The sequence below is a fragment of the Centroberyx gerrardi genome, chromosome 4, assembly GCF_048128805.1.
Source record: "Centroberyx gerrardi isolate f3 chromosome 4, fCenGer3.hap1.cur.20231027, whole genome shotgun sequence".
Taxonomy (NCBI): Eukaryota; Metazoa; Chordata; class Actinopteri; order Beryciformes; family Berycidae; genus Centroberyx; species Centroberyx gerrardi.
Window position 1 is genome coordinate 997846 of NC_136000.1, and position 25000 is coordinate 1022845.

Sequence of the window (25000 nt, forward strand, 5' to 3'; positions counted from 1 at the left end):
GAACTTGTAGCAGCTCTAAAGCTAAATGTAAGCACTTTTAAATCTCTCTCTCTGCTGAAAGACGCACAGCAGCTGGGCTATAGTGTATGCTAAAGTGTTAGCATGGAGCTACTATCACTCAACATAGTGTATGCTAAAGTGTTAGCATGGAGCTACTATCACTCAACATAGTGTATGCTAAAGTGTTAGCATGGAGCTACTATCACTCAACATGGTGTATGCTAAAGTGTTAGCATGGAGCTACTATCACTCAACATAGTGTATGCTAAAGTGTTAGCATGGAGCTACTATCACTCAACATAGTGTATGCTAAAGTGTTAGCATGGAGCTACTATCACTCAACATAGTGTATGCTAAAGTGTTAGCATGGAGCTACTATCACTCAACATGGTGTATGCTAAAGTGTTAGCATGGAGCTACTATCACTCAACATAGTGTATGCTAAAGTGTTAGCATGGAGCTACTATCACTCAACATAGTGTATGCTAAAGTGTTAGCATGGAGCTACTATCACTCAACATAGTGTATGCTAAAGTGTTAGCATGGAGCTACTATCACTCAACATAGTGTATGCTAAAGTGTTGTTGTTAAAGATGTGTCTGATCCAGATGTTTTGTGTGTCTGCTCTCTCCAGCTGCTGTGGAACTACAAGCTGAACCTGACCACCGACCCCAAGTTTGAGTCTGTAGCTGTGGAAGTCTGTAAGAGCACCATATCAGAGGTCAGTGCTTCTTCTTCCTCTTCCTCTTCCTCTTCTTCTTCCTCCAGTCTGTTAGTTTGTTGTTAGCACACTTGCTTCTCAGCAGCATGTCAGAAAACACTCGGCCTGAAGAACAGATTCCTGCTCCTCCAGACAATGTTCTGAAGATAAAAAACATGAAGAAAAGACCAAGGCAACTCCTCTGAAGTATCAAACACTTCATACTTCACAGAGTTGCCTTGGTCTTTCCTTCAAGTCTTTTATCAGAGTTTTGTGCCCACAGACCCCAGCAGCAGCTCCTCTCTCTGCTTTTTGCTTCATATTTAGATGTTTGGATTCATCCTCAGTAGAAGACAAGATTTATCTGAACATCTTAAATCTTTAAAGAAACTGAATAATGGAAAAACCGCTTGCTGTGAATCAACTCCAGATAGAATCTGAATCTACTGAGAAACACATTGTCTGTTCACTTTGTCCTGCTTTCATGTGTCGATGTTATGTGAATTTTACCATTAATATTAGAATTTCAGTCAATTTATAGTCCAGTTTGACTCCTCAGAAGCCCCAGGTCCCAGTCGAGCCTCCAGGTGTTTCTCCACATCATCAGCTGTGTGGAGAGAAGCAGATCTGGTCTGGGTCTGTTCAGGTTTGGTGTTTTTAAACTCCTCTCGTCTCTCTCTCAGATCAAAGAGTGTGCGGCGGAGGAGCGGGGGAAGGGCTACCTGGTGTCCTGCCTGGTGGATCACCGCGGCAACATCAGCGAGTACCAGTGCAACCAGTACATCACCAAGATGACCACCATCATCTTCAGCGACTACCGGCTCATCTGCGGCTTCATGGACAAATGCAGAGAAGACATCAACACTCTGCACTGCGGCAGCATCAGCACCGGAGAGAAGGTGAGCCGGGAAACTGCAACTCATTTATACTGGAAGCAGAAAACATACCTGCACACTAATAATCTGAATTAACCGGTCCTGGAATGTCTGGAATATCATGGAATTTCAGAAAGTTATTCCAGACAGGGGAAGTCAGGAGATTTGATAAATTCTCTTGGGATGTCAGGGAATATCAGGGAATTTCACCAATGAGTCACTTTCCAGGAATACAACAGAATGTTTTTTCCTCCATTCGTCACATCAGATGGTTTTCAGCCTGAAAAACAATATGAACAAACCAGGAAGGAAGAGCAGGTTTAGCTGATGGAGGCTCTCTGACACAGCTGCAGCTCTACTGGAACTGGATCAGATTTACTGGTTTACTGGTTGACTGGTTTACTTTAATGTCACCTCTAACTCCAGAGGACTGTTCATTCAGGTTAAAGGACTGTGGTTTCCCTCCAGTAACTGCTGGATGTAAAATGTCACGATCTACACTTCTGCTTCTCCACCAAAAAACATCCAATCATCCATCTCTACTTCACTGAGATGTGAGTTTAATCAGGCGGCTTCTGAGATTTAGCAGAAACAGCAGGTAATTACTCTGGAGGTTTTACTTTCCTGACTAAAACCACGGACATGGCAGACTTGAACTGGATTAAAATGACAGATGCCGTTGGTAATTACGGTTAGCGCTCCTCTCCCAGGTAAAGTAATGTAGTTTCAATAAGGCGTTAAATATTAGTTAGTGTTGGCTGGAAGCGACGCAGCAGCACTCAGATCTGCTCCGTCCGTCTCTCTCTCCCTGGAAACATCTCAGTCTCGCTCCCTTCAGGTTTTGAAACGTGTCAGTTTGTCTAAACGGCCACAGAGGAAGCTGCTGACACGCGTGACAACATGTCAACACGTCATATAACATGTCATGTGCTGCAGAACAACAGATTAAACTAAAGACCAAAGATTACCAAACAAACTGACAAAATGTTGTGATAGTGTAATCTGGTCTCACTGACAGATGGATCCATGTCGGTCTGGTTGTGAGGGGAAACCACATTCAAACATGTGAAGGCTTCAGACTCTCTGATGAGACCTGCTGAGTCAGCATCAGTTTACAGGCTAAACTGTCACAGCTTTGTTTTTGTCTCGTTTTTATTTTATTTGGCAAATAATCGTTGTTGTTAATTGAAATAATTCATGAAGTAAATAGTAATAAAGTAAATATAACTACCCTACTCTACCTTCCCTCTGCTCTGATTGGTCGCATCTTCAGAGCGCGGGAAAGAGTTGAAGCAGCTTCCTGTCGCTTTCACTATCTTATTTTCTGTTGTGTTTCTGTCTGTTTCAGGCAAAGTGGTGCAATAAAAAATTCTATTAAAAAATTGTTTTCCCTAAGAATGAGAATTATGATCCCAGGTCTAAGCAAGAAAATCTGGATTCTCATTTCATCCAGACCGCTCACACCTGGAGCGACAGCTGTACAGAAAACTACAACAACAGTGTGTTGCTGAAGCGTTCACACTGCAACGACATCGTTGGCGAATATTCAGAGAAAAAATGGAGCATGATGACTTTACCGACGTGATTTTATTCTACTCGCTCTCGAAAGTAAATAACGACACAGCCGAAGGATTTGGGTTCAAGAGAGAGGAGCTGGCAGATAATAATGTTCTGTTACGGCGCTTTCATGACATTATTGTGCTTTGTTTATATGAGAGCGAGTGGAAGTCACCAAGTGCAGCTGGTCATGTCTTTACCAGGAGACTCTGAACACACTGCTGCGGATCAGAGAGAGAAACAGCTGCAACGGGTTTTAATACTCCTTTCCTTCCAGTCAGCCATTAAAGAGAGGATCATAGATAAAAGATAATAGGATAACTAGAAAAGGCTAAATTTTCTAAAGAAAATTTAAGTGTGCTTGCCGCCCTTGCAATGCCCCTGCCCTTAGACTTGGCGTTCACTAGCTTTGCTAAGCGGTGCAGCATTGCAATTGTTAGCATTTTGACAGACTAGACTCAGTAAACAGAGCCAGTTGCGTTCAAAGGCACTGGGAAACCTTTCTCATCACTGCACAGCAACATGTTTGGTATCGAACGAAACTACAGATTCCCAGCTTTCCAAGGATCCTAAATGCATCACAAACTCGGCACCGAGGCTGACAGAAAGCCCATGTGGGGAACTCATGATCTCTGTCGCCATCTGCTGGCTGTGTCGAAGCACTGACATGAATGAGCTCGACCATTTCATTTCATGTAATTTTATACAGTAAGGTCAAGTTTTAAAAAATGCTGTCATCACATTGAAATGGTTACTATGAGGCCATATTTAATCACACATGAATGCAATTGGGCTCTTTGGATTCACAAGAGTCTCAGCTTTGCAGCCATACCCAATTTCTACAATTCCATGACTGTTTCGGTACCACAGTGTGCAGAAATAGGGAAAGAAAAAAAGGCGAGAATAACATCTTTTCACTGCATGCAGAACACTGTGTCTTTAGTACCCTGGAGCTCATATACCCTATGTAGCTGACATATGTCAGATATGGCTGTAAAGCTAAGACTCTTGCGGTTCTAATGAGCCATTCAGATATCTTAATGTGAGAGGTCAAGGGACTTTGAAAATAGTCATGCCCATTTACCTTTGTCAAAAACTTCGCTGACTTTGGAGCTATGTTACATAGCATGGCTGGTACCTACGTATTCGTCTGGATGTCTAGTTTCCGCTAACAAAAAAAGCTCCGCTCTAGTTTAAAAACTGAGCTCGTGAGAAGCTCCGTTAAGCGTCGGCCGACGCGCAGAAACCACCATACTCTGTGTGTGTACCGTAGCTTCAGTTAGCTTCAGCTACTGTGTGAGAGAAACCAGACGTACCTCCCGATCCGTCCGTCTGTCCCAAATGCATCAAGCCAGCCATTAAAAACTCTGCACTAGACTTTTAATCTACAGAATAATAGGCCAAATACATCCATACTGATCTGATTCTACCTTAGCTTCAGTTAGCTTCAGCTACTGTGTGCTAACATACCTCCCGATCTCGCAGCGCGGTCCGTCTGTCCCAAATGCATCAAGCCAGCCATTAAAAACTCTGCACTAGACTTTTAATATACAGAATAATAGGCCAAATACATCCATACTGATCTGATTCTACCTTAGCTTCAGTTAGCTTCAGCTACTGTGTGCTAACATACCTCCCGATCTTGCAGCGCGGTCCGTCTGTCCCAAATGCATCAAGCCAGCCATTAAAAACTCTGCACTAGACTTTTAATATACAGAATAAAAGTCCAAATACATCCATACTGATCTGATTCTACCTTAGCTTCAGCTACTGGGTGGGAGCCTCCCGATCTCCGCGGAGAAACAAGGACAAAACCAAACTTCAATTTCTGGCTCTGTGATCCTGTGATTGAGTCCACACGGTTCTCAGGTTCTCATCCTTTTACAATGTCCCAAATGCATCAAGCCAGCCCATGTGGGGAACTCATGGTCTCTGTCGCCATCTGCTGGCTGTGTCGAAGCACTGACATGAATGAGCTCGACCATTTCATTTGTACAGCCTAGTAAGCTCATGCTACTGTTGCTTGCTAGTTAGCTTCAGCTACTGCGTGCTAACGTACCTGCCGATCTCCGCAGCGCGATTCCATCTGTCCCAAATGCATCAAGCCAGCCGGTAAACGGCCCCTCTGTCCTAAATGCATCAAGCCAGCCGGTAAAAAACTCCGCAGTAGACTTTTAATATACAGAATAAAAGTCCAAATACATCCATACTGATCTGATTCTACCTTAGCTTCAGTTAGCTTCAGCTACCGTGCGGAGAAACAAGATGGCGGACAAAACGAAACTTAAATATCTGGCTCTGTGATCTTGTGGAAAACGAAACTTAAATTTCTGGCTCTGTGATCCTATAATTGAGTCCACATGGTTCTCATTTTACAATGTGTGTGTATTGCGTCCAAAATGGCATTTAATCCTTAATATCTCAAAAACCTTATGATGCATCTCTTAGAAAAGTAATAGCACACAATTCCTCAATGGGCCGCACATTTTGATGTCTCACATGTGTATGTACTGTAAAAACTGTAGGAGGAGTAGCGTGCCAAACTTTTTGGCGGAAAAATAATAATAAAAATGGCCGACAGTAACAATAAGAGTGTGCTTTGCTTGCAGCAAGCACACTAATAAGTATGTGAGATAATAAGAGTGTGCTCTGCCTACGGCAAGCACACTAATAACACATTTGGCCTCAGCAGATCAGGTCGGCCAAGACATGATGCTGTTTTGTTAGTTAGCAAGATAACTAGCAAATCCTCTAGTTAGCGAGTCTATCCGGGTCAGTGAACGCCTCACCGCTGATCCCAGCAGCTCTTCATCCAGACCGGTTTGTCACGTTTCTCTTCGACATGTTTAGAGCCGATGGTCTTTGTCAGACCGGCTCCAGTTCCTCTGGACTCTGGTCTGTCATCAGGTCCTCAGCAGCATCACTGCAGAGCTGCTGAATTCTCCACCACTTCCTTTGTACAACTTTGTTTTGATTGGTTGAAAATGTTTTATCGTTGTCTCTACATCCAAAAAATCGCTCTGAGATGGAACCAACAATATAGTTATAGTTGTGGTTTTGGATGTTTTTATAGTTGTAGTGTGAACACAGACGCTCTGTTTACTTACGATTTAAATCTTGTTAGTTATAGTTATCTTTATCGTTATGGATCCAGATGTGTCTGGGCCTCCTTTTGTGATAATCTGACCACAGTGAGGCGGCTCAGTGAGTTCGGACACAGCAGCTGATTCTAAAATTCACCGGCTGCCTTCAGCATTAATGAAGTCAAACCTGCCAGCTGCAGCCAGTTTACCAGATTACCCATCATGCTCTGAGTCGCCTCATCAGCCTCCACCGCCGCTTCACTGTCTGAAACCAGGAAACTCAATTCAAAGTTTGACTGGACTGGAATGAGGAAGCAGCAGTTTGACAGCAGATCGTCAGCCAGCGGAGAGAATGGATCAGCCTTAAGCCCGTTAGACACGGCCTTATTATGGGATGTCACGTCCGCACAATTAGAACTCCCGGCTAATTATTTATTCGTCGGCGGGAGACGAGTCGGTTTCATTATCAGGAATTTGTCACGGAGGCTTATTGCAGTTCTGCTCAGAGTGAGAGATTAGACCGAACAGTCTGAGCTAAATATAGAGTGAACTCTGTCGCCTGAGACAAGACACTCTGACAGACTGATGCATGGAGGGAACTCACTGTTACTTAGTTACTTAGTTACTGTTACTGACTTACTTTAGAGGATCGGATCATCTGTGTTTTTAACTAACATTTTCTTTTCCAAAACGAACGTCCACCATTTTGGAGAGAAGCCGTCACTCCTACCTGAGGAAGCAGAGAAGAGTCACTCTGCTCAGTTTCTTTGGCTCCTTTATATCTGAACCAGTACAGTCTGTCTGTATACAGACTGATGTGTATAGGGTCTGTATACAGACTGATGTGTATAGGGTCTATATACAGACTGATGTGTATAGAGTCTATATGCAGACTGATGTGTATAGGGTCTATATGCAGACTGATGTGTATAGAGTCTATATACAGACTGATGTGTATAGGGTCTGTATACAGACTGATGTGTATAGGGTCTGTATACAGACTGATGTGTATAGGGTCTATATGCAGACTGATGTGTATAGAGTCTATATACAGACTGATGTGTATAGGGTCTGTATACAGACTGATGTGTATAGGGTCTGTATACAGACTGATGTGTATAGAGTATATGCAGACTGATGTGTATAGAGTCTATATGCAGACTGATGTGCATAGAGTCTATATGTATAGAGTCTATATACAGACTGATGTGTATAGAGTCTATATACAGACTGACTAATTCAGTATTCTGGTTTCTGGTCTTTCAGTGAATCACATGGTGATCATCTGGTGATTTTGGGAAATCATGACAGAGTTCTGCTGTCTGAACTGATGAGAAGAAGCTCATTTTATTTAAAAACAGACAAAATGATGAATGAAACATTTTAAGGAATACATGACATGACATCACACCGAACATCACCATTCAGTTCAATGGGATGAACATTCATTTGATTGATGTGATTTTTTGTCTGTGAGCCATATTGTGATGTACATCGATATCGAAAGAAAAGCTTGTGCTTATCATGATAATGTTCTGTCTCTCTGCAGGACGTCCACTCGCAGGGCGAGGTGATCGCCTGTCTGGAAAAGGGTTTGGTGCGGGAGGCCGAGGAGCAGCTGGGAGCGCACGCCATCAAGGACGAGTGTAAGAAGTCCATCATGCGAGTCGCTGAGCTTTCCTCCGACGACTTCCACCTGGACCGCTACCTCTACTTCTCCTGCCGCGACGACCGGGAACGCTTCTGCGAAAACGTGAGCCGCGCTCCGCCTCTTCACTGACGCCTAGCATTTATGTTTTAGACATGTAGCTGATGTTCGTACCCAGAATGCCTTGCACTGGGTATAGATGGGTCCTTAAAAAGTCTGGGAAAGTCTCAAAATCAGTGATCTAAATATAAAGCTAAATACAATATAAATATAATGTCCTGATGTCTGTTTACAGTTTCACATCTTTCATCAGCTGTTCAGTCAGAAGCAGGCTGCTGCAGACCGCTCTGTCTCTTTATTTAGGTTTTTAAATTCAGTTCCAGTCAGCTAAAAAGTCTTAAAGTCGTCTTTCTGACACCTGCAGATATCTGTTACAGTAATAGAGTCCACACACTAGAAATGGCTCCCATGGTGTTTATTGGTATTCCCACCACATATGAACAAACGTTACATTTCTAGTGTGCCCACTCTGTCTTTAAATGTTCGACTGTTAGTCTGTCAGCACCTAGTATTAGTTTAGGTGTGTTTTAGTGGCCCTGTCCCCTGTCACAGTGAACCTCAGTGAGACACTGACTGGTTTGCTGTCAGTAGATTTACTGTCACATTATTCTAATCTGATAAACACAGCAGTGACCAGGCTGAGCTTTCTGTGGAGCAGGCAGCAGAAAAGATGAGGAGGAGCAGATTATTATTACTAAAGTCTCAGTAAACACATCGTCTCCCATGAATGATGCAGACATATCTTTAACCAATCAGTAAGAAGCTGCTTCGTCCCTCCTAGTTCCATCAGAATCAGAGCGGTGCTGCAGCAGGAGTGTTAAAGTCAGACCTTTCATCACAGCGCCCCCATCAGGCCGGTCAGCATCATTCTGTAAACGGCTCAGTGCCAACATGCATTGTCCCTCCAGGTTTCGTCAGAGTTGCACCAGTGGAGTCTGAGACTATAACTATATCACATTACATTTAAACATTTTAACCTTTAATTAAACAATCCAGTAATTATAATTCCCTCATTAGATCAATCAGCATCTTTGCAGCAGGTTAACAAGAATCATCAGATGATTTTCCCAGATCATTGTCTGATTCAGAGAGTGAAGTTTGATCCAGCTGTAAAACCTGATCCGTGTCTCTGTCTGTCTCTGTCTGTCCTGCTGCTGTGTCTCCTGCTGCGTCTCCTGCTGCTGCGTCTCCTGCTGCTGCGTCTCCTGCTGCGTCTCCTGCTGCGTCTCCTGCTGCGTCTCCTGCTGCGTCTCCTCCTGCTGCGTCTCCTGCTGCGTCTTCTGCTGCTGCGTCTCCTGCTGCTGTGTCTCCTGCTGCTGTGTCTCCTCCTGCTGCGTCTCCTGCTCCGTCTCCTGCTGCTGCGTCTCCTGCTGCGTCTTCTGCTGCTCCGTCTCCTGCTGCTGCGTCTCCTGCTGCGTCTCCTGCTGCTGTGTCTCCTGCTGCTGTGTCTCCTCCTGCTGCGTCTCCTGCTGCGTCTCCTGCTGCGTCTTCTGCTGCTGCATCTCCTGCTGCGTCTCCTGCTGCTGCGTCTCCTGCTGCGTCTCCTGCTATGTCTCCTGCTGCGTCTCCTGCTACTGCGTCTCCTGTGGTTCTCAGACGGCGGCTGGAGAAGGACGAGTTTACAAATGTCTCTTCAACCACAAGTTTGAGGAGGCGATGTCAGAGAGGGTGAGTCCACTTCACTCTGTCTTCAGTAAACAGGAATAATCCAACGGTTTTGCTTTTTTTTTCTAAATGTGTCTGGAGAAGTCTGGAAAACTGATCTGAGCGTTTCCAGGTCTTGAAAAGTTTGGGAAATACACAGAAAGACTGGAAAAATATTTTGTTCTCATACACAAATTATTATATTTGCAATAAGCAGCAGTGGAAAGAGTACTAGAATGTCCTACCCAAGTAGAAGTACTGTTAGTTTGCTGATATTTTACTTCAGTAGAAGTCAAAGTTCTGGTGTAAAAATGTTCTTCAGTAAAGTAAAAGTGTCTGATTTAAAATGTCCTCAGAGTAAAAGTTCCTGAGTTCCTCTTTAGAACAGAGAACGTTGTTAGCTGTGATCTTTTCCATGTGATTCTAAAAGGAGAGAGGTCAGAGTTCAAACTAGATTCTTTTCACTGGAAACATTAGAAATGACAAAATAAAGTGCAGAAACAAAGTTAAGTCAGATTCCTCTTCTCACTGTGAATGGATCCACAGTTTGTCAGTTTACGTTGATCCAGTTTCTGTTGCTGATGGAGAGACACAATCGAGAGTTACGCATGTAACTACGGTTCTATGAATGACCGGATGACCGCCAGAGAAGGTGCTTAACACTGGATATCGTCCTTCTCTCGAGTTGTTTATACCAACAGAGTCACCCGTGACCCAGGATGACGTAGGGCGCTACCAGCCCCACCGTATAAATGGCTCCGTCATCCTGAGTTTTGTCCCTACAGAATCTTCTCGTCAGGATTGAGTGACAAGGAACTCTGGCGGTCATCCAGAATTCATAGAACCGTATATCGTTCTATATCATTCTTCCTGACCGCCAGAGGCGGTGCTTAACACTGGATGACTATTACCAACAAAGTCACGAGGAATCCCTCACCCACCTCACTGAGAGCAGGCCGCGGGCTGAGGTAGAACAGCAGTCGCAGTCGCTTGGGGAGCAGCGACATTGACCCTGTAGAATCTGGCAAAGGTGCACGGTGAAGCCCAGGTGGCCGCCGCGCATATGTCACCTAGAGGCACACCCCTTAGTGCTGCCCAGGATGTGGAGACGCTCCTGGTGGAATGGCCCCTAACATTAAAGGGTACAGGCAGGCTCTTTGATCTGTATGCCTGAGCGATGGCTTCCACAATCCAGCTGGAAAGCCTCTGTTTAGACAAGGCGTGACCCTTCCTGTGCCCACCGTAGCAGACGAACAGCCCATCAGACTGGCGAAAGCTAGCTGTCACCTCCAGATACTGCTTAAGGACCCTTACTGGGCAGAGCAGCACTGCTCTCTCACTTGCTTCACCTTGCATGAGCCCAGGATCATATGCCACTAGCTCAATGCCCCGATTGGCATAGGAAGTAGACAGCGTCTTTGACAAAAAGGCTTTGGCCAAAAAGGGCCAATCGGGGCTTCAAGTACCAACGGCAAATCCCATGAGGGAATTCTCATCAACTGTGGGGGCTTCTGTTGCAGAGCCCCCTTTAAAAAACGACCAACAAGGCTGTGGGCTCCAACAGTCTGGTTCCCCATCCCTACATGCCGAGCTGAGATTGCAGCTACGTACACCTTCAGGGTCGAGACCGACCGATTGCCCTCCAACAGGGACTGCAAGAACCTTAACACCATGGGTACGGAGCAACGCTCAGGGACCACCTCTTGAGCCCTACACCACTCGCTAAATAACTTCCACCTATTTGCATAAAGCAGCCTGGTGGAAGGTGCCCTGGAGTCCAAGATCGTCTGAACCACCGCCTGGTCGCAGTCATTCAGAAGCGGGTCCGCCCCCTCAGAGGCCAAACGTCTTTAGATGCTCCGGGTTCGGATGCCAAATGCGTCCCCCCAGCTGAGACAGCAAGTCCTGCCTCCTCGGCAGGGGCCACAGCTCCCCGTCGAGGAGCCTGTTTGGCATGGGAAACCAGAGTCTCCCGGGCCAATACGGGGCCACCAACAACAGTCTGTAGTTGCCCTCTTGGACTCTGTGTAGCGTCTCCAATATCAGGGGAACTGGTGGAAAAGCATAAAGGAGGCGGTTCGGCCAGGGATGGCCCAACGCGTCCTGTCCTAGTGGGCTTGTAGTCTCTGCCAAGGAGAACCAGAGGGGGCAATGTGTCGAGGCCTCCGACGCATAGAGGTCGACCTCCGCCCTGCCGTATTTGCCCCAGAGCATGTCCACCACCTCTGGGTGGAGCCTCCATTCCCCTGCAGGAGGTTTGTGGTGAGAGAGGAAATCTGCCACAGTGTTCTGTAAGCCTGGTAGATAGATGGGAAGGCCCATAACAGGAGCCGCCGTGCCACCCGCAGTGACTGGACAGACCTGGTGCCCCCCTGGTGGTTTATATGGAAGACTGCTGAAGTGTTGTTGGATCGAATGAGGACATGCTTGCCCTTTAGAGATTGCAGGAAGTGTTTTAGCGCCAGAAACACGGCACGGAGTTCCAGCACATTTATGTGCTCCTGCCTCTGCCGTGTGCTCCACAGCCCCCTTACCAGTCTGTGCTGCCACACCGCCCCCCAGCCAGAAGTGGAGGCGTCTGTCACCACCACCTCCCGGCGGGAGGGGATCACCCCCAAGGGGACGCCCCTGGTCAGATGCGCCCTGCTCCTCCATTGCCGAAGGGCAAGGATGCACGGCCCGCATACCCGGACCTTCTTGTGCCTGTCCCGTCTGGGGTCCAAATGCAGGCCATTTGACCACACCTGGAGAGGATGCAAATGTAGGAGGCCCAGCGGAACTACAGCTGAGGCAGCTGTCAGCCTGAGGAGGAGGCTGTACGCCAGTGTCCTGCCCTTCTGAAAACGAAGGAGTAGACTGAGTATGTCCTCCACCCGCCGTAGCAACGGGAGGCCCTCATCCTTTGGGAGTCCAGCAACAATCCAAGGAACACCACGTTTTGGCTGGATGTGAGGGAGCTCTTGATCAGGTTGACAGTAAGGCCCAGCTGGGACACATGAGAAAGGAGGGTTGCTGTGTCCTGTACTGCACGCTCCGGAGTCGGGGCACAGATTAGCCAGTCGTCCAAGTACGGGAGGATACGAAGGCCCTCGACTGCCCGCATGCACCTCGTGAACACCTGAGGGGATAAAGAGAGGCCGAATGGGAGCACCTTGAACTGATACGCCTGGCCCTTGAAAGCAAAACGCAGGAACTGCCTGTGATGCAGCGCCATTGGCACATGAAAGTACACGTCCTTCAAATCGATGGATGTGAACCAGTCTCCCTGCGTAACCGCCTGGAGAACATCTGCAGTGCGCAGCATATGGAAGGGCAAAACCTTCAGAAACTGGTTTAGCTCCCTTAGATCCAGTATCGGCCGCAAACCGCCGTCTTTTTTTGGAATTAGAAAGTACATTGAGTAGAACCCGCCCTGCTGCGTTCGATGATCTACGGGCTCTATGGCATCCTTCTCCAGGAGGGCAGATATTTCTTGACTGAGCGCCAGAGATTTCGCGGGATCGTTGACCACAGTCATCCTGACCCGCCGAAAATTGGGGGCCAGCGTCGGAATTGGAGATTGTACTCTTGGGAAAGCGTAGCCACCACCCAAGGGTCTGATGTGTGCTCTTCCCAGTAGCTGAGGTGCTGCTGGGAGAAGCGACCGACGCCCAGCCCCGTGGTCTCATGCATTATTCCCTTGGCCTTTAGGGGCTCCGGGGGGGCGCTGATTGAACATGCGGCCCCTCTGGGCCCTAGGTGCCAGCGGTCGGGGAAAACGCTGGTGCTGGTCTGGTCGCTCAGAGGACCGTGGGCCCCCATAGGAGCCACCAGGGCGAGCTGGTGGATGGAAGTGACGGCTATCCTGTCCTAGGGGGGGCCGTTGTCTAGAAAAGGATGTAGGCTCCCTTCTCAGACTGGCAAACTGACGTCTGGTGTGATTCACCTGAATGCTGCGCTCCAGTGCCTGCTGAGCTGCAGGACCAAACATCTCACCTGGGACCACAGGGAGAGAGCGGAGGACCCTCCTACATGGCTCCGACAGCGGAGACTGTGCTAGCCATACCTGTCGGCGGGCCAGTGTTAATGTTGACATAAGCCTGCCAAGCTCTCTTGTCATAAATGCAAATGTCTGCAGTGAAGTGTCACTAATGCTCTGGGTAGAGGAGTCTGCCCCTGAGGCCTGCAAGGACTGGGAAAGGGCCAATATGAGGTGGGACATTGAGTTCCCCATGCGGCCCATGCGGGCAGCAATGTCATAGCTCCTCGTGAGCAGATCGTCAGTGATGCGACACTGTGGCCTGAGGCAGCGGGCTGCAGGTCTCAAGGCCTCATCCGGCGATACAATTAGGGAAGCAACCGATGGTTCCACAGCAGGCATGCGGTCTAGTCCATAGCTGCCTGCTTCCCGCATGGCGGCAAGGGCCCTGCTGTCACTGGTATGGTGAGAGAGGGATCTAGGGTCCGGCCAACACCTCCGAAGCTCCTCAATGTAAGGCTCTGAGGGTGGCACCCCGAAGGCCGAAGGCTGTGGAGCTCCCCTAAAGAAGGCACTTGAGGAAGTAGCCACCACTGGGGCCTCATCAAGCCCCAAGCGCGCTAGAGCCATACGTATTACCGGCTTAACTGCAGCTGGGCCGGCCTCCGAGCCCTCCCTGGAACCGTGCTCAGTCCCCTGGGAATTGGCCTCAGATGTGTGGGAGGCAGCCTCTGCCTCTTCCTGCTCTGTTCCCATCACACAGAACTGACTGCAGGAGGCTCTGGTGGATAGAACATTCTCATCCCATTCAGGGGCAAGGGAAGACCTAGCAGGAGGGCTGTCCGCTGGGGCCCTTTCCTCCGGCTGGAGATTAAGAAGCAGAGCCTTAATCTGGGAAAATTCAGACGACAAAATGTCCACCTTAGCAGCCAGAGTGTCCACTCTTTTCGCCTTCTTCTTTGGGGGGCCCCCCTTTGTCTCAGCTGAGGGGCGTCTTGGCCCTGGTACAACCGCCGCAGCTCCAGATGGGGGTAGCTCACTTGGATTGAGCAAAAGAACCTCCACCCTGGCTAGCCTGGCCAACTTCAGAGCCCTAGGCATGAAGCTACAATTCATGCATGGGTTCTCTGACAACCCCTCCCTCAGGTGTTCCACACCCAGACATGAGGGGCATTCATCATGGCCATCATCAGCCTGAAGAGGAGCCATGCAGGTACTACAAGCATGAGCCCCGAGCATGAGCCCCGAGCATGATATCGAACAGATACATATCGAACGACACAGAAAACAGACCGGAAACACAAGTGCTGCTCCAATAAGTGCTAGCCGCCTCCGGGATCAGAGCGGCCTTCTCTCTCTTTCTCTCTTTTTCCGGCGTAGCCAAGACCGAGCCGGTATTCATCTGCCGAGGCAAGCGAAAGCACCCGCCGATAGCTGCCCGCTGATGGCTATCGTATGGCTGCGAGCGGGACGTTCTATGCCCGGTGGAAGCCTCTGCTACATGAGAACCGAAAACAGTTCTCACTGTATGAATCAAGCAACTTAACCGACTATAATACCCACCTGTGCCAGGGCTAACTCACTGCTAGCGCTGGCCGCTGAAGCGATCGTCAGCTCGTGGTAACAGAGACCGGCGAAAACACCGCTCTGACGAAAAAATAAATAGAACAGACAGCTGTCGGCAGGTCGCAGCCTCTGGAGGACGGAACCCGTAGCTCCAACCTATTTGGTTACGAGGCTTCCACACGAAAAACCGCCAGCTAGTCTTTGTCTGTAGCTTTGTGCTACTTCTCACCTGTATTCGCGAATTTGTACGAGAAGACAGAAGGGACAAAACTCAGGATGACGGAGCCTTTTATACGGTGGGGCTGGTAGCGCCCTACGTCATCCTGGGTCACGGGTGACTCTGTTGGTATAAACAACTCGACCTGCGCGTGCGCGAGAAGGACGATATCCAGTGTTAAGCACCGCTGGCGGTCAGGAAGAATGATATAGAACTGTTCTGTGATTAATGGATTTAAAATGGACTGAAGGACAAAACTGCAGGAGAGATGGACTGAAGGAAAAGTCAAATATCTTGATGTTCAGTCTCAGTCTCAGTTGTCCACCAGGTGGCAGTTTGTTCCACCAGCAGCAAACAGCTGTGGCTTCATTCAAACAACAGAACTGCTCTTCAGGGGGAAATGTGACCTGATGATCTCTGCTCAGTATTTATAGATAGATAGATGGATTATGACACCTTCTGAAACTGTTCTAGTCCTCTACAGAGACTTGACTTGATGCATGAAGAGAAGACTTGAGACTTGACTTGACTTGGGTTCTGGTGACTTGGGACTTGACTCTGACTTGTACTTTTTTTGTACTAGGTTTCTAAAGTATTGACTTGAGATCTTGTGTTTGTGTAAATGACTGAAAGATTGAAAGTGATGAGATTTGTTCCAGCAGACGACTGAATTTAAATTTTGTTTTCTGAATTTGTATGGAATGATTGAATTTATTGAAGTTGAAACTGATTATAGAAATCAAACTCATGATGCTCTTACCAAGTTTTTATCCTATTAAAACCATATGGCATTGAAAAGTCCTAGATATTTAGTTTCCTTTAAGATATTAAATTGATACTGGACTCGTGATTTGTTCTGACTTGACTTGCTGTTCTACATTTAGACTTGAGACTTGACATTAATGACTTGGACTTGACTTGGTAATCTACATTTAGACTTGAGACTTGACTTGAGACTTGTGCCTCAAGACTGACTTGGGACTTGAGCAGAGTTGACTTGGTCTCACCTCTGGTTATTATAATTACTGTAACAGTGTAATAGTGTGTGTTTGTGATGCTGACTGTGTGTGTGTGTGTGTGTGTGTGTGTGTGTTGTCAGTGTCGGGAGGCGCTCACCACCAGGCAGAAGCTGATTGCTCAGGATTACAAAGTGAGTTATTCTCTGGCGAAGGCCTGCAAGTCGGACCTGAGGAAGTACCGCTGCAGCGTGGACACCAACATGCCGCGCGCCCGCGAGGCGCGCCTGTCCTACCTGCTGCTCTGCCTCGAGTCCGCTGTGCACAGAGGTACAGCCCGCCTGTCAATCACTCTCTGCCCCGCCCACTCATTCATCTGTCTGTCAATCACTCTCTGTCCTACCCACTGGTTCATCTGTCTGTCAATCACTCTGTCCCGCCCACTGAGCTGCCTCTGTCAGTCAGTGGTTTATTAAAGTCTCAATTATTGTTTTTTTAGCCATAACTATTATGCTGCGTTCATGTGCTGCTGGGAAAGTCAGACATCTGAGACTTCCCAGTCGGCTGCTAAACAGTGTTGCTTTCACAAGCTGTTTTATCAGAAAATCAAACCTGGAAGACAAACAATGAACATGTGTGTGTGTGTCTCTGTGTGTGCGTGTGTGTCTCTGTGTGTCTCTGTGTGTGTCTGTGTGTGTCTGTGTGTGTGTGTGTGCAGGCCGGGTGGTGACGGGGGAGTGTCAGGGGGAGATGCTGGACTACAGGCGGATGCTGATGGAGGATTTCTCTCTGAGTCCGGAGATCGTTCTTCACTGCCGGTCTGAGATCGAGGCTCACTGCTCCGGTCTGCACAGGAAGGGCCGGACGCTGCACTGCCTGATGAGGGTGGGGCGGGGCGACCTGGGCGCCATCGACACGCTCTGCCAGAAGGCTGTGAGTTAGCAATGTTACTAATATTACCTTCAGAACCAGGCCGGGTTTTGAAGTCAGTTTGGTGTTGAAGTCGGTTTGGTGTTCCTCCTCAGCTCCAGACTCTGATCCAGGAGGCCGACCCCGGAGCCGACTACCGGATCGACCGAGCGCTGAACGAAGCCTGCGAGTCGGTCATCCAGACCGCCTGCAAACACATCCGCAACGGAGACCCCATGTGAGCGCTCTGCACTTTCTGCCTATCTCTGCTCACACACACACACACACACACACACACACACACACAAACCTCAGCTTTCCTCATTGGTTAAATATCGCATATATCTTTATTTTTATTTATTTTCATGCTCTATATCTGGTGTTTTTTTGGTATTTTTTCATATAGTACATATTTTTCATTTTGTCTCAGTATGTTCTGCGGTTATTTTGCACACTCGCATACATGCTTTAATTAATGTATTTCATACTTTTCATTAATATAATTCTACATAATATAGTGTTGTAGTTGTTGGGAATGTTTGGCACCAGCCTGTTTATTATTTCTCTTATTTATATTCTGTTTTTCTTTGCTGTATCCTGTTATTTGCTGCTGCAGCGACCTGCAGCTTCCCCACATGGATCATTAACGTTTCATCTTATCTGAATAATTTCCTATAAACAGTTTCATGGTGAAATATTTCAGTTAATTTCTTTGAGTCCGGAGTCTGTGTCCAGTTCTTTACAGAGAACAAGACAAAACACAAAAACAAGGATCATGAAAGAAGAGATAGAACAAGTAGAAACTCCATCAGACAGGACAGAGCTTGTGTCTGTGTGTTACATGAACATGTAGGATGTATTGTGCTTTGTGGACTGGACACCTGAATAAAGTGTTGTTGTTGTTGTTGTTGTTGTGGTGGTGGTGGTGCTGCAGGATCCTGTCGTGTCTCATGGAGCATCTGTACACAGAGAAGATGGTGGAGGACTGTGAGCACCGGCTGCTGGAGCTGCAGTACTTCATCGCCAGAGACTGGAAGTAAGAACTGAAACTAGCAGCTTCATCTGCGTCACACTTCTCTGTAAAGTCTGTAAAGTGTTTAACACTCGAGACAAATTCATTTCTCAGTCTGGACATACAGGACAGACATCTGAAGTCTAGACACGCTGTCAAACTTTCTATTATTTATTGCCTTGAACGTCTTTTTTTGCCTGAAATTAAAATTAAATCAGACTTTGTTCTCTTTGATTTGGATAGTAACCATCAAAAATGCTACTAACTTCTGACAGTGTATAAAAAATTCAAAACTAAAAAGTCTTGGTTCCTTCAGTTGAAACTGAAGCAGCTTCTGCTTTGATAACAGCCGTCAGTCTGTTGACCATGTGACCTGAGGAGGCTCCTCCCACTCTACTGGGCTGAAGATATTTACTGTAAACACTCCTGTCAACAGTCTGGGACTCCTAGCTTTGGAAAATACTTAATGAATCAGCATGTTTTCTCTGTCGGTTTGCAATAAGTTAACCCCATTAAAGACTAACTAGGTTTAGATTGAGAAAAAAAAATCCTACATGTAAATATTAGTGATGAAAACACTAAACCAATGAAAAACCTCCTGCAGCTGAACTGCTGCTCACCTCCTTCATGCCGACAGTCAGAGACTCTGATCAACATGAAGCTGAGGGAAGAAACTGATCCACAGTCTCAGGAAATACATATTTGATGTTAACAAAAGAATTGCAGCCATTTCCCCCCCCTTACTTCTTCATTGAAAAATAACAGAGAAAATCAAATTTAGAAAAGGCGAGGTGTCCCATAACTATTGACAGGTAGTGTACAGTATGTTTATACAGACAATATGTATGATGTGATGAAATTGTGGCATGATCATGATGGATTTGGTCAGACTGTCTCAGTACAGACTGGCTGGCTGCAGAGGAATGTGTTGTTTGCTTTGTGTTTCTTTCTGTTTCTTTGTTTACTTGTGATGTTTCTGTGCTGAAGAAGCCTCCCGGCCTGGTGTAATCACTTCCTGTCAGTGTCACATGACCTGTGAGTCTAAAGGTAGAGTGTCTAAAGCCCAGCTGTGGCTCCCTGCAGGCTGGACCCCATCCTGTATAAGAAGTGTCAGGGCGACGCCTCGCGGCTCTGCCACACGCACGGCTGGAACGAGACCAGCGAGATGATGCCGCCCGGCGCCATCTTCTCCTGCCTGTACCGCCACGCCTACCGCTCCGTGGAGCAGGGCCGCCGGGTGAGACCACACACACACACACACACACACACACACACACACACACACACACACACACACACACTAACCCTAACACTGCTGTACATTCACTTTTCAGTTTAGTTTGACTGTAACGTCATATGGATTCAAACTGTGGCAGCAGCAGATCATTGAATCTCATACCAAGACGTCATGTGACGTGACGTCAGTAAACTGAACCTCTGAAGCCTAAACTTCTTCTTCTGAGGCTGAAAGTTTTATTTAATCTAAGATCATCAGATAATCAGAGTTTAGTTAAACGTGGATTTGGATTTTAAATGAACCAGTTAGAGTCGAGCCGCTGTTTGATGACGACGGGCTGCAGGTGCTGATGGGACTTTTTCACGTGGCGATGTTGAGGTTTTTCATCAATATAATATTATGAAAATAAACAACAAAGTCATTGAGTAAGAGCCGTTCATGGCCCGGTCCTGACTGCAGCATGTTGTCAGTTTGGAGAAAGAAAAGAAAATGAAAGACTAAATGAACAGGAAGTTAAACGCCTCACTGACCTCAGATTGTCCTCCAGCTTCCTAACGGAGCGTCTGGAGCAGGAAGCCAGGGTTTGACTGTGAGTACGACCTCTGACCTCTGACCTCTGACCTCTGACCTGGTGACAGTAATGGAAATCAATGGGAAACTGGAAATCCTGTCATGATGACAGACGTGACATGATTGTATAATTGATGATCTGGTATCGGTGCATGCAGAAGTTGATTTTTAAAGGTGTGATTTGCTGCAGTAAGCTGAACAGCAGCTGTGATCCTTCAACATCTGGATGAAGAATCTGTTCCAAGATCTCCTTATGCAAAACGTTAAAGTGGTTACGCTTATTAATCAAGTGCGATATGTAGTTTTTTAATTGGATCAGCAGTGATTCATGTGCTCGCTCTCCTCCAGGCTTCATAGACTCTTTCCTCCAACATGGCCGACGTTCTCCTGCAGGTTATAGATCGCTTCTCTCCATTGGCTGCAATGTGAAGAAGCAACTGTCTGTCTCCTCCGACAAAATCTACAATTATGCAAAACGTTAAAGTGGTTACGCTGATTAATCAAGGGAGATATTCAGGTTTTTTAATTGAATCAGCAGTGATTGATGAAGCCGGTCTTGACGGTCCCCCCCTCCCCCCCCCCCCCCCCCCCAGCTGTCCCGGGACTGTAAGGTGGAGGTGCAGCGGATCCTCCACCAGCGGGCGCTGGACGTGAAGCTGGACCCCGAGCTGCAGAGACGCTGCATGACCGACCTGGGGAAGTGGTGCAGCGAGAAGACCGAGGCCGGACAGGTGAGACACACACACACCACACACACACACACACACACACACACACACACACACCCACCCACACACACACACACACACACACAGCCTCAGTCTGAGCGCTCCTCAGCTCATCAGAGCAGCTTCATGCTGACTGTGTTTCTCTCTGACAGGATCTCATTCATAAAGTCGTTCTGTCTCAGATGCGTTGTGATGAAGATGTTGCATGTGTTGGATTTATTCTATTTATGCGCTGATGAAGTTTTTTGCTGCTCTCTCTTTTTGTGGTGAAGATATTTTCAGAGCTTCAACAAAAATATATTTTATTTGTTATAACACTATAATCAATAACCAACTCTAATGAGTTTCATCTCAACTCACAGGAACAATTAAAAGCAGATCAAAGCAAGCAATCAAAAGACCAGAGCAAAAAGGAGCTGATGTGCAGTAATAGTAACATGCATGTTATCAGGACTGTTTAATGAGGACACTCAGCTAGCCAATAGCAGTGGAGCTTGTCTCTGAGCTGTGATTGACAGCCGGTGTTGGGGGCGGGGCTCTGCAGGAGCTGGAGTGTCTTCAGGATCATCTGGAGGATCTGGTGTCCGACTGCAGGGACGTGGTGGGAAACCTGACCGAGCTGGAGTCCGAGGTACGCACCTGCTGCATCCCATAATGCACCACACATCCCATAATGCACACTGTCACTGTTCAGCAGCTGGATGCTCAGAACAGAACAGACTCCAGATCCTGTACAGTGACCAGCCAACCAGACTGTAGGAGTTGTGCAGTAACAGCTGGTGTACAGTAGAAAGACTTAGAACTTCAACCATATTCCCACATGTTGTTTTAACTTAGAACTTACAGATAGGTCAGATCTACCAGATAGAACCACAGACTGACAGAAAGTTTAGACAATCTCAGGAAAATATCTGAAGATTAAAGGAGAATGAGAGATGTTCTGTGGGAGTGACACACTTCCCTTAAATGGGATAATTCTGGTTATTTTCAGCCTGGGCCTTAAAAAAACGACTGGCCCGATTTTCATGAAACTTGGTGGAAGGGTGTAGCATGGGCCAAGGAAGAACCCATTCAGTTTTGGAGCGGATCCGGATCCGACTCACGAACAAGCAATAATAGCACGAGCCTTGGCGGAGGTCTGCGCTCTCGGTGCCCTTCTAGTTGTTCTAGTTTTTGCCATCATGCTGATCGATTCTCATCAAAATTTCATAAATCTCTCAGGGCAAAGGGAAGCTGAAATAGCTTTTGGCTTAAGCAAACTGAGCGGCATGTAGCTCTACAGGGAAGGAACCGAAAGACTTCTGACCAGAATCCATCGATCAGCACGACGGCAGAAACGAGGACAACAGAGCCAGGCTGAAATAATGGGAAATGTCCTGTAATTTGATCCGCTGTGACACTGAGGAGTCAAACAGCCGGACTGAAGCAGGTTCATCCAGACTCTGCTGTCAGTCAGGTGTGTCTGTTGTTTCTGTCTGTTGTCTCAGGATATCCAGATCGAGGCGCTGCTGATGAGAGCCTGTGAGCCGGTCATCCAGTCCCACTGCCATGTGAGTCACTCTGTAGGGGAGGGGGGGGGGGGGGGGGGGGCGCGGGAGGGGGGTTCAAGTCTTGAGGCACAAGTCTCAAGTCTAAATGTCAAGTCAGAACAAATCAAGAGTCCAGTATCAATTTAATATCTTAAAGAAAACTAAATATCTAGCACAGTTCAAGGTTCAGTGCTTAATTTGCATTTCAGTAGAGTTCATTCAACAGAAACCGTAGACATTTTCCTCTCTCTTTTTCTCTCTCTCTCTCTCTCTCTCTCTCTCTCTCTCTCTCTCTCTCTCTCTCCCCCCCCCCCCCCCCCCCCCCCCTCTCTCAGGAGGTAGCAGATAATCAGATTGATACAGGAGATCTGATGGAGTGTCTGGTTCAGAACAAACACCAGAAGGAGATGAATGAGAAATGTGCAGTGGGAGTGACGCACTTCCAGCTGGTGAGACACACACACACACACACACACACACACACACACACACACTACTACATGTCTGCTGGTTTTTACATTGATGTTCCATAGTGACTTGCGTTTTTTATTTTTGCTGCTAACAGTTCCAAAATGGATTTTGTTCCACACAGTGGGGACAAATCAAAACAAATCAGCTTCTTTGGTTGATAATGAAAAATCATTTTGCATTTATTTTGCTGCTAACAAATTAGTTTTCTTAATCTTTTTTTGTGTTCTGTAGGAACAAAAAACATGTTTTTTTTATTACTACTTGATGGTGGCAAAAAATTATCCTGTAATTATTATAATTTTTTTTTGTTTGTTTCTTGATGGGAACAAAAAGTGTTTTTGTTTCTCGGTCGGGACAAAATGAGCCGTGTTGCTGTACTGCAGTATTGCTGTACTGCAGTATTGCTGTGTTGCTGTACTACAGTATTGCTGTACTGCAGTATTGCTGTGTTGCTGTACTGCAGTATTGCTGTACTGCAGTATTGCTGTGTTGCTGTACTGCAGTATTGCTGTACTGCAGTATTGCTGTGTTGCTGTACTGCAGTATTGCTGTACTGCAGTATTGCTGTACTGGAGTATTGCTGTACTGTAGTATTGCTGTGTTGCTGTACTGCAGTATTGCTGTACTGCAGTACTGCAGTATTGCTGTACTGCAGTATTGCTGTATTGCTGTACTGCACTACTGCAGTATTGCTGTACTGCAGTGTTGCTGTACTGCAGTATTGCTGTACTGCAGTATTGCTGTACTGCAGTACTGCAGTATTGCTGTACTGCAGTATTGCTGTACTGCAGTACTGCAGTATTGCTGTACTGCAGTATTGCTGTGTTGCTGTACTGCAGTATTGCTGTACTGCAATATTGCTGTGTTGCTGTACTGCAGTACTGCAGTATTGCTGTACTGCAGTACTGCTGTACTGCAGTATTGCTGTGTTGCTGTACTGCAGTATTGCTGTACTGCAGTATTGCTGTACTGCAGTATTGCTGTGTTGCTGTACTGCAGTATTGCTGTACTGCAATATTGCTGTGTTGCTGTACTGCAGTACTGCAGTATTGCTGTACTGCTTTTCACCAGTGACAGAAATCTTGTGGCATTTTTCTTGCAGATTCAGATCAAAGATTTCCGCTTCTCCTACAAGTTCAAGATGGCCTGCAAGGAAGACGTCCTGAAGCTCTGTCCCAACATCAAGAAGAAGTAAGACTCACATCACATGACCCAGACTGCCCCGCCTTTCCTCTACAGGATCACATGACATGACATGAGATGAGATAAAAGATTTTATTTTTATTTTCCCTGTGGGGAAATTTATCTGTAGCCCCAAATCCCCAAATTCACCAGCCACTTCCACTGTTTTACGAAGAAAATCATATTTTTAGTTGTTTTTGTTCCTAAGAAGAGAGCAGGACTCAGACTCAGACTGTAGACCAGAAGAGTTTCCTGCTGTCAGTGTTTTAGAAGAGGCTCTGCTTACTGTGAAGCAGTCACTGTTGGAACTGAATTAGCATGTTAGCATCAACAGCCATGTTTCCATCCAACTGACAAGAACATTCTGAGAACATTTTGAATTGTCACAGAAAATAAACTATGAATGAACCATGGAAAATGGACTTTAGTATTGTAATGTTCCAGCTAGTGGACAGACTGACGTGTTGGAAACAACACGCATGATCTCTTGTGGTCGCGCTGTTCAGATATTTCAGGATATTTTCCAGATATTTCAAAAAGTCCAAAACCATTTTACCAGAAGACTGAACCGAGCCGACCGCTTTGTTTATTCACCAAACATTAGGAAGTGGAGAAATGTCTTTGAGATACTGAAGAAGTTTTATCAAAGTTTGCTGTTTCCATGATGTTTTTCTAATTCGTTATATTATAAATCACATGTGGACACTCAGATGACCGCTGTCACCAAGACTGAACCCCTGTGTGTCTCTGTGTGTGTCTCTGTGTGTGTGTGTGTGTGTGTGTGTGTGTGTGTGTGTGTGTGTCAGGGTGGACGTGGTGATCTGCCTCAGCACCACAGTGAGGAACGACACGCTGCAGGACGCCAAGGAGCAGCGCGTCTCTGTCAAGTGCCGCAAGCAGCTGCGTGTGGAGGAGCTGGAGATGGTGCGTCCCGCCTCTGCTCTGTCCCGCCCCTCTGCTCCGTCCCGCCCCTCTGCTCCGTCCCGCCCCTCTGCTCCGTCCCGCCCCTCTACTCTGTCCCGCCCCTCTGCTCCGTCCCGCCTCTGCTCCGTCCCGCCCCTCTGCTCCGTCCCGCCCCTCTGCTCCGTCCCGCCTCTG

The 25000-nt window shown here is 47.0% G+C and overlaps 1 protein-coding gene across 1 annotated transcript in view; it reads left to right on the forward strand.

Annotated features, from left to right (window-relative positions):
- The window catches only part of glg1a (golgi glycoprotein 1a), a 42666-nt gene that overhangs the window by 8457 nt on the left and 9209 nt on the right, over positions 1-25000 (forward strand). The window contains exons 3-17 of the mRNA XM_071920723.2: positions 635-721; positions 1384-1599; positions 7765-7968; positions 9520-9591; positions 16408-16594; positions 16983-17197; positions 17290-17411; positions 18108-18209; positions 19269-19422; positions 20586-20723; positions 21265-21351; positions 22208-22270; positions 22585-22698; positions 23823-23911; positions 24709-24826. Of these exons, the coding sequence (XP_071776824.1) occupies positions 635-721; positions 1384-1599; positions 7765-7968; positions 9520-9591; positions 16408-16594; positions 16983-17197; positions 17290-17411; positions 18108-18209; positions 19269-19422; positions 20586-20723; positions 21265-21351; positions 22208-22270; positions 22585-22698; positions 23823-23911; positions 24709-24826 (1968 nt within the window). The remainder of the gene's footprint in view (positions 1-634; positions 722-1383; positions 1600-7764; positions 7969-9519; positions 9592-16407; positions 16595-16982; positions 17198-17289; positions 17412-18107; positions 18210-19268; positions 19423-20585; positions 20724-21264; positions 21352-22207; positions 22271-22584; positions 22699-23822; positions 23912-24708; positions 24827-25000) is intronic.